The sequence below is a fragment of the Leptomonas pyrrhocoris genome (genome assembly GCF_001293395.1).
Source record: "Leptomonas pyrrhocoris isolate H10 chromosome Unknown, whole genome shotgun sequence".
Lineage (NCBI taxonomy): Eukaryota > Euglenozoa > Kinetoplastea > Trypanosomatida > Trypanosomatidae > Leptomonas > Leptomonas pyrrhocoris.
Window position 1 is genome coordinate 1,568,731 of NW_015438357.1, and position 13,247 is coordinate 1,581,977.

At 50.8% G+C, this 13,247-nt stretch overlaps 5 protein-coding genes across 6 annotated transcripts; all 5 read right to left on the bottom strand.

Moving 5' to 3' along the window:
* Window positions 1–312: 312 nt before the first annotated feature.
* ABB37_00498 (hypothetical protein) lies at window positions 313–525 on the bottom strand (the record flags this gene model as incomplete). The annotated part of the gene is made up of 1 exon (XM_015796701.1): window positions 313–525. The coding sequence occupies one exon, from the start codon at window positions 523–525 to the stop codon at window positions 313–315; it is 213 nt and encodes a 70-aa protein (XP_015664709.1).
* A 692-nt stretch (window positions 526–1,217) lies between these two features.
* ABB37_00499 (transporter-like protein) lies at window positions 1,218–3,684 on the bottom strand (the record flags this gene model as incomplete). The annotated part of the gene is made up of 1 exon (XM_015796702.1): window positions 1,218–3,684. The coding sequence occupies exon 1, from the start codon at window positions 3,300–3,302 to the stop codon at window positions 1,218–1,220; it is 2,085 nt and encodes a 694-aa protein (XP_015664710.1). The 5' UTR covers window positions 3,303–3,684.
* Window positions 3,685–4,240: 556 nt separating this feature from the next.
* ABB37_00500 (hypothetical protein) lies at window positions 4,241–4,720 on the bottom strand (the record flags this gene model as incomplete). The annotated part of the gene is made up of 1 exon (XM_015796703.1): window positions 4,241–4,720. One exon carries the CDS (start codon window positions 4,718–4,720, stop codon window positions 4,241–4,243), a length of 480 nt encoding a protein of 159 aa, XP_015664711.1.
* Window positions 4,721–7,036: 2,316 nt separating this feature from the next.
* ABB37_00501 (hypothetical protein) lies at window positions 7,037–8,666 on the bottom strand (the record flags this gene model as incomplete). The annotated part of the gene is made up of 1 exon (XM_015796704.1): window positions 7,037–8,666. The coding sequence occupies exon 1, from the start codon at window positions 8,189–8,191 to the stop codon at window positions 7,037–7,039; it is 1,155 nt and encodes a 384-aa protein (XP_015664712.1). The 5' UTR covers window positions 8,192–8,666.
* Window positions 8,667–9,392: 726 nt separating this feature from the next.
* Window positions 9,393–12,333, bottom strand: ABB37_00502 (hypothetical protein; the record flags this gene model as incomplete). 2 transcript variants are annotated; one of them, XM_015796706.1, is made up of 1 exon in its annotated part: window positions 9,393–12,333. In XM_015796706.1, the coding sequence occupies exon 1, from the start codon at window positions 11,421–11,423 to the stop codon at window positions 9,393–9,395; it is 2,031 nt and encodes a 676-aa protein (XP_015664714.1). In that variant the 5' UTR covers window positions 11,424–12,333. The 2 variants fall into 2 exon arrangements, with proteins under 2 accessions (XP_015664714.1, XP_015664713.1); XM_015796705.1 differs by having other exon boundaries at window positions 9,393–12,090.
* Between the last annotated feature and the right edge of the window lie 914 nt (window positions 12,334–13,247).

Consider the following 13,247-nt stretch of genomic DNA (forward strand, 5'->3'; position numbering starts at 1 on the left):
CCCCANCCCCACCACACACACAACAAAGTACAGAGAATTTTATTCATTTTTGTTTTGGCTTCGTTTTGAACACGGTACAGTTGATGAAACTTTGTCTTCACGTGTTTTGCAACATGCGTAACGTTGATCTCTTCCCTCAACGCATAGCCGACTTCGTGAAAGAGCGCTTCCATCAGTTGAAAAACTCTAGTCGACTACTCTCAGATCAGGAAGGAAGCAAGAAGAAAGGAGAAAGGAGAAAGATCAATAAAGTGCAAAACAGTGTCGTTACATCCATGTATCGTTTTCATTTTCCTTTAAGGGTAGACAGCGTTATTTTCTTTTTATATTTATTTTTGAACCAATTAGAACTTTACGAAAGGGAGTTTCTTGCAGACTCAGATCGTCTGCATTTCCACCTCGTGGGGTTGGAAAAGGGGCGGGACGGTGGGAAAAAAAAAGAAAACAGCCTTTCCTGGAGAGAGGTCGACTTGAGAGGAGAGAAAGAGAAAGGGATAGTAGTGCAACATGAAGCTTTCGATTCATCTCCCGGCGATTTTTTCCTGGCGCAAGCTCTCAGAAAACACCAAAACAGAAAGAAGCAAAAACAGAGAAACTAAAGAAAGAAAAAAAAAGAACGTGTGTGTGTGTGTGAGGCTCTGTGTGTGCTGTCTGCAGTTGCCGATAAAAGCTTCCATTCGAAGTGCTTACTCGGTCGCAACGTACATTTGTGCTCGCGGAGCGCGAAAGCTTCGCGGAAACACAACGAAAGGAAAAAACGCGCCAACTTCTAAGACGATCAGCAGCATGAACAAAAGCATCTGCGGTGAAATATTCTCCTATGCGCACACAAGCACACAACGACGTCAAGATCGCATCGTTTATGAGGAGACACCGAGGTTGCGACGCCAAACGCATTCAGAAAGAGGAGGAAAAAAATGTGAACAGAACTCGCACGTCGCATTGATTCACGCTCTACTAATAAAAGTAATTCGTTGCTGCCCTGGGTTGGCGCAACTTCAACAAATGATGCGTAGCCGTTTTAGAGCAGGATTCAGCTTACGTCGTCCTCGTACAGGTCCACCACCGCAACCATCATGGGAACACACTATCCATGGAGAGAAAAAAGAGCGATAAAAGAAAAAAAACCGATAAGGTTTACACTACTGTTTCGGGCGTGAGGTTCGAAAAGAATAGAAATATATATTTGAACCTTGAGAAAAACCAGAACCGCCGGTTTACAACGGAAGCTCCTCGTCTTCTGAGTGATTGCCGCGCTGAGCCATACGGCGGCCTTCGCGCTCTCGACCGCTGCCGCCTGTTGTCGCGGCCACCTCTGCCATCTCCGCATCCGGAGAGGAGTACTCCTCATCGTTGTCTACCTCATCCCCTTCCTGGCTAGAGGCGTCGCGGGAGTCTGCACTACCACGCCTCTCCCCCAACCCTGTGGCATCTGCGTTCTCTCCCGTCACCTGCAACGTTGACCCCACCGGGACGGCAAGAATTGTGTTTTGCGGCATGCCGGGAATAATGTTCGTCGCGAACGAGTTGGCGAGGTTGGCGAAACTGCTGTTCACCAGCAGCGACTCGCGCTCCTGCGCGTCCCCTGGAACGGCGCCGAAGAAGCTGTAGCGCGAGCGCACTGAACCACGAGCCGAGCCCATGCCAGAACGCCGTGCATCGCTAACGGCCTCCTCATCGACGGCCTCCGTGCTGTCCACATCTTCGACCTCCTCTTCATTGCCGTCTTCGGAGGGGGTATAGATGAAGTGCGACATGTACGCGCTGATCAGCAGCGGAATTAAACAGAGCAAGAAGGTGAAATAGTGGTTGAAGGGAAAAACGTAGCCAGAGCTAATAGACCGCGCGAACACTGGGGCAAAGATGAAAGGCACCGCACACCGTACCATGCACGCGGTGGACTGTTGAATGCCAAACATCATGCCCACCTTGCCAGGCGGGGCCGTCATGGAGACGATGAGCATGATAAGTCCAAAGGACCAGCACTCGACAACCTTCCGTACCATGCCGACCACCATGGTGTAGTAGAAGCCAGCCGCAGGCGTCATCGAGGTGGCGAAGGGCATGATGCACGTCAGAATCCCATACAGCACTTGCGCAATTTCCCACAACAGTATCGGGCCACCGACGATTTGGATCGTCCTGGCGAACACGATGTTCGCTAACACCGCGGGAACGCTGTTCACCAGCACCAGCACGGAGATCGAGGAGGGGGTTAGACCGAGGCCGCCGTTCAGCGTCGGTGCGGCGCACCACAGCGGGAAAATCACCGCAAACGCCATGTCGGAGCACGAAATAAGCATCGAGATAATCAACACCCGACGCAGCAGCGGTCTCGTCAAGGCTTGCTTGAAACCGAAAGACTGGTGCGGCGGCGGCGGGGCAGGCTCGGCGTTGACGACCACCGTGTCGGGCTGCGGCGGCGGAGACGCAGGCGTCGTCTTTGGGCCGGCCGCGTGCACCTCCTCTGACGTGACCGTCACCTCCACCACCTCGTCGCACGGCAGCTTTGGCTGGAGGAGTTTGATAAGGGGGCCAAAAAGCTTCACCAGTGTTGGTGGCAGCACCTCCCGGAGCGGCCGGGCCGCCTTGTTGCTCTCGTGCAGAAAGAGACTGCTAATCACGACGGAGAAGAGGTTGTACAGTGCTACAACGAAGCTCGGCAGGAAGGCGGGGTAGCGGGCCAGGAAGCCCGTCTCCGAGAGGCCGAGTCTCTTCTGCGGGTCGTAGAAGAAACCGCCCACTGCCGGGCCGAAGAGGGTTCCAATGCCCCACGTAAGGCTCACCAACGCCAGACCCTTGGCTCGGTTTGTGGAGTCGGTCAGGTCGTTGATCATTGTTTTGGCAATAATCGAGCAGCCCGCCACCAGACCGTGAACAAAGCGCCAAAAGCACATTGTCCAGATACTGCCGCTGAGACCAAAGAAAAACATACACAAAGCGCACCCCAAAACGCCGACGTTGATACCGATTACGCGGCCAATCTTGTCGCTGATGGAGCTCCACATCTTGCCGCTGAGCACCTGGCCAAGCATGAAAAGCCCGACCGGGAAGCCGGCCGCGTAGCCCGCGGAGGCCGCGTCCCACCCCTGCAGGAAGGTCACAAACTTAGGGGTGAAGGGGATGAGGACGGTGGAGCAGATGCTCTCGGTGAGCAGCACAACGCACAGAATCGCGAGCTGACCCCACGGCAGCGGCGTCTCTTTCACTGGGGCACGTTGCTTTTGCGAGGACGGACGCGACGTCTCGGCCGCGGCACCGTCCGTCTTTGCCGCCCTCGCATCTTTCTTTGGGCGAGCCATGGATTCGCTTTTCGGGGTTTCCCTTCTCAGAGCAAAGCACGTGGAGTGAGCGCGGAGTAAGCGAACGACAGTAGAAAATGCAAGAGGAAACTGCTGACCGTAAACGGGAAACGAAGGAGAAACGACAGTGGAAGGCAGAGGAAGGCAGAGGAGCAGTGGGGCCAGCTGCGGTTCTCTACGGTCAACGCTCCGGAAGGTGTAAAGGAAGGAAACAATTTACTGCTGTTGTTCTGCTGTTCCAATGAGAAAAACGGAGAGAAGAGACGACAATACCACCAGAGAAAACAGTTGCACACATGGAGGAAACACGAAGGAAAGAAGTTGTTGCTGTGACCTACGCGGAACACAACAACCACAACACAAAAAGAGAGCTTCACGGGGCTGCGTTTGAATCACGTGATTATTATGATCATCATTTACGAGGAAGGCAAAGAGAGAGGTTCATCGTGATGTTAAGAAAGGCAGAAGCAGCAAAGACGATGAAGGGGAAGTGGATGTTGAAAGAGGTGAAATTGCAAGCGTAGGAGCAGGGGGAAAAAACCAGCAACTACAGCTACGTTGGCATAACGCAGCAAATCTGACAACGGGACGCGGAGAATCGTATGAATCCCTTCCCGTTCAACGAACAAACGGAAAAGGGTAATAATAACACGAAGAATACCACCGGAAAAAAACGCATCGTAGCTACGCCATTCAGTGAGCATTGAACTCTCTCGCTGCCCTGCTAAAAGACCGGCAAGACAGAGTTTTACGTTTCGCTGTCTGCGGTTTTCCTTTTCTCGCGTTCACCTTCCGGCTTCTTCCCTCTCCCCACGCACACACTCGGACCTTTTTCGTGATTGTTCTTTGCTGGCTGATGGTGTTAAGAGAGAACAAAAAGGACGTACAAAAAGCAGAGAAACCAGAAAAAGAAAAAGAGAATAAATCATGTTCATCCACTACGTTGGGCAGTGGTCGCTCTCCTCGCAAACCGCGCGCAACGCCGCACGCCTTCGTTGCACAAAAACAAGTAGAAGTGAGTCAGTGGCGAGGAAGGTGAGCAACACCGTACAGACCACTGCAAGCACAATCGGACGCCACACATGAGTTGAAGTGGGCTTCGGCGCCGCCGTAGTTGTCGCTGAGGATGATGAAAAGGATGTTGCCGCTGACCCCACTGCATATTCAGGTGCATACGGTGCCGAAGCCGCGGAGGCGAGAGCAGTGGACGCCGCCGCGAGCCAGGAAGACAAATCCACTGAGCCGCATCGTTGATCTGGCCCAAGGAGGTCCTCCGTGAAGGTAACTTGAGGTAGGCTCATCGAAGTTGGTGGCACAAGGGCGGACAGGAAGTAGTTTGCCGTCAGTTCAGTCGCGCATGCGATATCCGCGCAATCCGACACAAAGTTGGCCAACACAGATGGAATGCACACGGCCATTGCTCACAACAGCTCGCTCCTTTCGATTCGAAATTCAAAACCAAAAAAGAGACCTTTTCTGCTCCTGTTTGCGCACGCCACAATCGTTGGAGGACAGCGGGGGGTGATTCGCTAAATCTGGAAAGGCGTGTCTTTCTTAAATATTATGTAGGTAAAGGAAATTATCGAGAAAGAATGAGTCAAATAAAGAAGAGAAGGATCAAAAAGTACGGGAGTGATTTCAGCAGAAGACATAAAACAAAAAGAAAACCTGTAGAGCATCACTGGTTCATTTGATGGTAGTAAAGAGAACCGAAAAAAGAAAGAGAGTTTCGTGCCGTATCGCACTTCCGCATGCCCAGTCACAAGTGGCTAGCTTGGGATGCGCTAACATACACACACACACACCTTCATGCACCTGTATGAAGAAACGTAAAAAGGCGAATAAAACGAAGTACGTACACGAAGTCTAGCACGAAAGGAACACCGAGACGCAACACGTCTTCCGCAAGCCTCCTCCCTCCCTTTTCACGAGCTAAACTAATCGTACGCAACTTATCGCCATCGCGTTTTCATGAGAATCGTTTACGTGTGTATGTGGGTGTGTATGGTGGCCCCCACTGTCGTTTTCGTACAGCGGTAACATCCACATCTGTGTGCGACGTTTGATGAGCACCATAGTCATAACGCCAAAACTCGTACCGCATTGGCAACGTAGAGAACACCGTTTTTGAAACGTTTATGTCCTTGTGTATTTTTTTTCTGACAAAACACAACTGTTTTTACGAGAAGACGAAAAGAAAGACAAAATTCACAGCACGAGAGATCAGATATATATAGAAGAGACGATGTGCACAGAAAGCAAGAGAAAACAAGTATTATATATAGGTGAATGAGTTAAAGCCACGTAGTTCCTTTATGCTTCCTTTTTTTTTTGGAAAGCATGACGATTTCAGCAAACGAGAGAAAACAAAATAATAAAGAAAGAAAACGTGGCTGCAAGAACAGTCTCAAAACGCGACTCGCGGAAGTCTGTCATCCAATTGCGATCCAGCTGCATAAGCATCCGCTTTACCCTTTACACTCCTTTGCAGCGAAACATGCACGGATACAAAGATATGTATACGCTTGAAGGAAAGCAAAGCAAACAACAACACGGAGGAGGGAAGGTCAATTTCGCAGCGATAAGGAATAGAAAGGAAGCAATAGCTGAACAGGAAAAAAAACAATCCCCTTCCCGACTTCGACAGTGTGGTTTCCATAGCTCGCTACTCATGAACATGCACACCGATCAAATGTCCGCTCTATGTTGAACGCGTGCTTTTCTCTTTTTTTTTGCTTCCGGAACGCCACAGTGTTGTTGACGTTTTCCAATCGGCTCGGACACGTACCCAATTGAGCGAGTCCGCAAAACGCCTTCCTTACCTCCGTAAATCTAGAAGAAAGAGAAGTACGGGGAGATATTGTTTCATACATACGAAGGCAGGGAAAGAGTAAAAAAAAAGCCTTGACAGACACACACACGCAAAACAAACAAACAAACAAAAAATAGACACACAATGAAAATGACGTCGATGAGGCTGTTATACCTTACGAGCCTTTTAGAAAGCAGAAAAATAAAACGCTCAGCAACCTAGCCCTTGAGAGAAGACAAACAATCGTACCAGAGAATAGTTAAAAAAAAAACGAGAATGGAAAAGAGTGACCATCACGCACAGCACACTGAATAAAACTGAAAAAGGGGGCAAATATAATCTAGCTGCGAATGAAACAGTAAGAAACATGACGGAATGAAAAAAGGATCTGGAAACAAAAGGGCAAAAAAAGAAACTGTCTCCGCTGATCGGTGTCTTCACTCTTCGGCTACGACCAGAGGAAGTTGTTCACATCGCAATGTTGTGGAGATAGCAAAAAAAAGAAGATAACAACTCGAAGAGCGAGCACAGAACACTCTTAGCAGTGGTGTCAGCAAAAAAAAAACAGACAAAATAAACCATTGAAAAAGATAATCTTTTCTTTTTGTGTGCGTGTGTGTGTTCCTTTGTGTTTCGGGATTTCTCCACTTTATCAGAAAGAAAGCGTTTATTTTTCAGTTGTTAACAACGATGAAACAAAAGAGAGAAATAAAATGTTCAATAGAGAACACGTACCTACACTACGGAAGGAAAATATTAACAATAACAATAGGCACATCTTTGTGGTGGCGCAGACAAAGAGCATTGCGCGTGGGCAGGTGAGTCTGTACATGTGAAAAGGAAGCGATTGCTGAAACGACTCCTCTTTCTTGCCGTTGCGCACTCTGAGACGACTGCTTCTTGCAAGCAGGCCGTCGTGCTACTAATTGCTCTCTTCCCCGGAGTGGTCACTGTCCTCGTCAGAGGAGGCTCGGCTATCACCTTGCGCGGTCTGCATGACGTCATCTTGGGAGTAAATGGACGGGGTTGCTTGGATCAGATCCTCCGGGTCTACGACCGGCAACGGCATCATCGGCATCATCATACCCGACCCTTGGCGCTGGTTCATGCCGTAGTTGCTGCCGTTGGAGCCAGCCCGGTTCACTTCTCCAATGGAGAGACCACGTGACTTCGGCGTGGAGTCGTCGTCTGAGGCGTTCACGTAGGCCTGCCCGTTGCGCTCGCGCAGCACCATCGGCGCAATGGGCGGGCCTTCCTTTGGCGGTGCACTGGTAATACAACAGAAGATCAGAATGGCGAAGAGCACAATGAGAATGACCACGGCGATGATGAGGAACAACACCCACCAGTGCTTCTGCACCCATGTCAAATCCTTGTAGCCGAGAATAAAGGAGGGCTGCGTGGGGGTGAAGGTTTGAGGCGGGGGGTACTGGTAGACCTGCGCCTCACACGCCGTCACAAATTTGGAAACGGGGAGGTAGTAGTCCTGGGGGGCCACGGGGCCAATATTGGCCAACACCGTGTCATCTGCAGCCGCCTTGGTGGTAATAAGCGTGTAGTTCTGACCGTTGGGCTGATCGAAGGCGTCGTCCCATTTCAGACCCGCAGCGTAAGGCATAAAACCGCCGCACGGAACTTTCTGCGGATTCGTGTAGTACTTAAAGCCGCACTGGTAGATGTTCAAGCCAGGCTGGTCCCCGTACGGGTAAGCCATTACCCGTTTTGAGAAGAGGCCCCACTGGATCGTGAAGACGCAGTAAAACATATTCGGATTTTTTGACGAGGGTGGGTAGAAAGGGTTGTTGTTGTAGTTGCACAACGTCTCTCCTGTCCCTGTCTTCTGGGAGAGCGACGTGTAGGTGGAGTAGCCGGTTGGGTTAGGATCGTGCTTCTTTATCATGGACCACACGCGCTTCGCACGTGCAAGCGTCTCACTGCTGAAGAGGTTCAACCCGTTTGCGGAACACATCGACATGGAGGAATCAAACGTCTTTGCAGCAGCGTTATCGGTGTACAGCGCCTCTCCGTCGTTATAGTACGTTATTCTCTCCGGCAACCCAGTCTGTGCTCTGGCCATCTCAGTGCATAGCGTGATACAGGCAAGCACCAGACAAGTGCTCCCGAGAAGCGACCACGACCTTCGTGATCCTGCCATGGTTTCTTCTTCCTTTGTGTTTGGTGGGTTCTTGGTAGGGTTCGACTGAAGGTGCTCGTGCGTCCGTGCCCGTGGCTGCAGGTGAGTACGAGATTGCAACTGCCCGTACAAGAGTTTTGTGTGTCAACGCAAACGAGCGAAAATGCGCGCCTCGGCACACAACAAAAGGCACAACACAACGAGGAACCGAAGGAAGAGATTACTGTGTTTGTTTGCCTCCTTCCAAGCAACTGTGAAGTAGTATTCTTGGCAAGAAAGATACGTGATGATTCCGCTGACAGCTTTTCTTTCCCTCTATCAGCGCAAAAAGTACAAGCAGGACTCTCTTAAGTGGGACGCGCTTTCTGCCGCAATAGGTTCGTGTGTATCGCTTACGGGGTTTAGTATTCACTCTTCCTGCCGAGAGAAAACCGTTGTGGAAGACCAAGAGGAAGAAAGAAAGAAAAAACGGTAAGCATGAAAGTGGAGAACGAAGGCAAAAGGTGGAATAGGACATGCATGCAGTGAGAAAGATGGTAAACAATAACAACAACAGAAAAGTGTACAAGACGTGCCCCGTCAAGGCGCAAGTGAGTACTTGTGGTACATATTGCGAGTAATACTACGCCGAGGAGACAGAGCTGTACCAAGCGCACAGACAAACACACAGCGAAGAGAAACGCTACACCAAGTCCTGTTTTTTCTTCTTACTTTCAGTTATTACACAGACTGTTCGTTGAAATTAGTTTTATCATTCGCTTCTCCGCGTGACAGAAGATTACCAACAGCAAGCACACGGGCGAACGCGTCTATGCGGTGAAGGTGACTGGAGGTCTTGCTACGCCTGAGCTTCGGTGACCAAGCAAGAAAGTGTAAGAAAAAGAAGAGCATCTCGAAATGAAAGAAGACAGCGCATTTGGAATGCGGAAAGTAAGGTAGGCAGCCAATAAGAAAAAAAAAAGAGGAGGAGGAGCACGTTAGTGAAGCACACTGACATTGACATTCGAAAGCAAAGGACATAGTTGTCATTTGTGAGCGTTTGCCTTTGGTCTCTATGAACGTCTCGTCCCAGTGCGCAGACAAATTGGAAGGAAAACCAAAAGAAAAGAGCGTACGTCCACTATAGTCTTTTTTTCCTTCTGCTTTAGGAACGAGAGAAGGATGGCAAATAGCGCTCGTCCGTGTCGACGGTGTGCCGCCCGTCCTCTGCGTCCAGCGCGCCAGAGCGGTGCACCGCCGCGGCAGTGGCGCTGCCCTCGCCAGAGATGCGGTGACGGTGCCTCCGTATCTCCTGCACCGCCTCTGCATTCGTCCGCTCCAACGCTGGCAGATTCACGTAGGTGTCGTGCAATGGATTTGTGCAGAAAGAACTCGCCAGCGACATGTACACGCTCTCACGGCCGTCCCTGTCTTCGCTTTCCCCGTCATCGTCACCGTCCGCGAAGGCGGTGCGGCGGTGCGGCGAGTCGGCGTTATCTGCGTCGTTCTCAAGAGCCGGCTGTGCCGCGAAGTCCAGCTCACACTCCTCGGTGCGAGTGATCAGTACGTAGAAGCTCATCAGCACCGACGCTGCCGCCGGAACGGCGGCCACCAAAAAGACGAGGTAGTAGTTGAAGGGGAAGATGTGACCTTTACGTAGCGACCACGCAAAGAGTGGGGCGACGATGAAGGGGACAACGCAGCGGGTGGCCGCGGCACAGGACTGGCTGATGCCATATACCGACCCAACGCAGCCGAGTGGAGCAGCCTTTGCGGTCAGCATGTGAATGAGACTGTAGCACCACAAGAGTCCCACCTGACGGGCCATGCCAAGAAGCATGACGTAGTAGTAGCCCCCATTACCCATCTTCGACCCAGCAGGAATGATGAGCGTGGCGACGGTGTACATAGAGAGGGAGTAGCGCCAAAAGACGATGTACTCATTGCTGAAAAAGCGACAGACGTGGTGGAAGTAGAGGTTCGCAATGATAGACGGAATGCTGTAGGTGAGCATCAGCAGTGCCACTGCGTTCTCCGTGAGACCCATCCCACCCACACCGCTCTCCGCGTTACCCCACAGCGGCAGAATTTCACCATACGTCATGTCCGACGCGGCAAGTAACATGTAGAAGATCGTGATGTTCCGCAGTGCACCAATGCTCATGGCTTGCGCGTAGGTCAACTTTCGCCGGAGGGTCGGCTGTGCAGGAGCAGGAGCGGCAACCGCCGCGCCGGCGCCAGCGCACGTTTCCCGCACCTCGCCGAAGGCGGCGTCTGCGCCGTTTTGCTTGTCTCCTGCGTTGAGCGCCGCAACACGCTTTGACCCACCGTCCACCAACTCGGCGTCCGCCTCTGCGACGAGCACCACATCTGACGCTGCGGTTGCTCCCTCGCGGCGTGCCTGCAATTCCCTCACCCAGCGACCCAGCTTTGTGTCCTTGAAGTGCTTCCGATGCACGTTCGTCTCCTTCAGCAAAAACACGCAAAACGTCAAGGCAACCATCGTGTAAAAGAAAATGGCGAGGCTCGGCAGGAAGGCGGGGTAGTTCTCAAAAAAGGACCGCAGGGAGCCACCAGCGAGCCACTGCAGGTACGGCTTGGCTGATGGGTTGTAGAGGAAGCCGCCGATGAAAGGGCCAAAGAGCGTGCCGACAGCCCACGTGATACTCACCAAGGCAAAGCCCTGCGCTTCGTTGGTGCGGTCTGTGATGTCTGAAATCATCGTCTTGGCGACGAGGGTGTTACCGTTGAAGAAACCGTGCAGAAACCGCAGCACGCAGCACGCAATGAAACTTCTGGAGTAACCAAAGAGCAGCATCGCAACGCCACTTGCCAGCAGGCCGGTGGTGAGTGGCAGCTTGCGACCGTAGGTGTCGCTCAGGTAGCCCCACAGCTTGCTGCTCACCACTTGGCCCAGCATGAAGAGACCGACAAGGATGCCGGTGTAGTAGCCAGCTTCCTCCACCATGATGTGCTTTAAGTAGGCGATAAAACGGGGCACAAAAGGCAACAGCATTGTACCGCAAATAGACTCCGACATGAGTACAACAGTCAGCACACTCATCTGTTTTCGCGGAAGCGGCGTCACGCGAGGCGGGGCGGCAGACTCGCCGGAAGCAGGCGATACCATCCCTCTAGAGGCGGCGGCATCCACCCGCCGGGAAGCACTTTCCTCGTTAGCATCTTTTGATGTCATCGCGCTTGATCAGCAAAACAAAACAAAAAGAAGAGAGGAGAACAAAAAGAGGACGCGGAACACGTAACAAACTTCTTGCCCTGTCGAGGTAAACTGCTCAAGGATGCAACGTCTTTCATACGGGTGAGAGGCAATCACAAAATATATACCTCTACGCCCTTAGCGCTTCTGGAAAAAACAAAGTGACAAAATAAATAAACAACAACGCGAAGGAAATATTAATTCGCCGTAGAAGAATCAACAAAGGAAACGGTAGTATTGAAGCGAAGTCACCGAAGAGAAGGAGTTTAAATGTTTACGGAAGCCTTCCTGCTGCACTTTCCAATTAGCCGGTCAACGCGAAAGTGACGTTTACGTGGTGACGACGAGGAAAAAAAAAGAGATCGCGTTTAATTGCGTAGTTCCAGTGAGAGGGAAAATAAAAATGCGGTTTGCGTGAGCTGTGCAGCTCTGCAATTCAGCAGCGTTGCAAAACAGACACACAAACCAACAAAACAGAGTTCTGAAAAACTCAAAAAAAAAAGGGAGCACGTCACAGTTCACGATGTTGTGTAGAAGACCAATAAAGGGAAAAAGAAGCCTAATGTATGTTAAGGTAGATTATTTAATGCTGTGTTGTTGTCGTATTATGCATACATACATGCCTTTTGCACTTCAAACCACGAACTTGACGTGTTGTTTGTGTGGAGAGAGGTTGAAGCAGAGAGAGAATCAGAAGAGGGATGGTTAAACACTCGTCTTACGGTAGAGCTAGGCATCGGACACAAAACACTCGGCATCGCGTGTTTGAAGCTATGCAGCGCGGGCATGGTCGTTGGAGAACAACTTAGCCGTTGAGTGAAACGAAATCTAAAGAGGGAGAGAAAACGGCGAACGCGCCGAGTTCTCCAAAAGAAAAACTCTAGTCGACTACTCTCAGATCAGGAAGGAAGGAAGAAGAAAGGAGAAAGGAGAAAGATCAATAAAGTGCAAAACAGTGTCGCTACATCCCTGTATCGTTTTCATTTTCCTTTAAGGGTAGACAGCGTTATTTTCTTTTTATATTTATTTTAGAACCAATTAGAACTTTACGAAAGGGAGTTTCTTGCAGACTCAGATCGTCTGCATTTCCACCTCGTGGGGTTGGAAAAGGGGCGGGACGGTGGGAAAAAAAAAAGAAAACAGCCTTTCCTGGAGAGAGGTCGACTGGAGAGGAGAGAAAGAGAAAAGGAAAGTATACAACGTGAGGCTTTCGATTCAACTCCCGGCGTTTTTTTCCTGGCGCAAGCTCTCAAAAAAAAAAAAAAAAGCTACCTTGAGGGGCTCACTTCGCAGCAAGTACCTTAACAAACGAAAAGGCAGTAGTGGGGAACACATGCGACCCGTATGGTGCCCTTTTGCTTTGTGGAACTAAATGCTTCTGCACAAAAAAGAGGAAGTGAGGCTCCGTGCATTACTTACGGGGGACCTCAGTCAACATCACAAAAGCAGTTCCCGTATGCTCGCGTAGAGAGAGAGAGAGAGAAAATACTATTTTGTTGTCGTCGTTGTCTCAACTCGTCACCTAACTCATGCGAACTCAACGCTATTACTGTCACCCATTTAGCCTCTATCCGCCTTCGAAGGTTTGAGAATCATTCACGTTTCCTCGGTGGGTAAGTGGAATAACTTATCAGAACAGACCAGACGTTCATAAAAGCCGTTGCGTAAGCAGCAATGCGAAGCGGACAGAAAAGGGCCGAAATGAAAGCTAGCAACACACACACACACACACACACACACACACACACACACACACACACACACACACAGCGAGAGAGAGGCGAGACGTCTCACCTCGCCTCC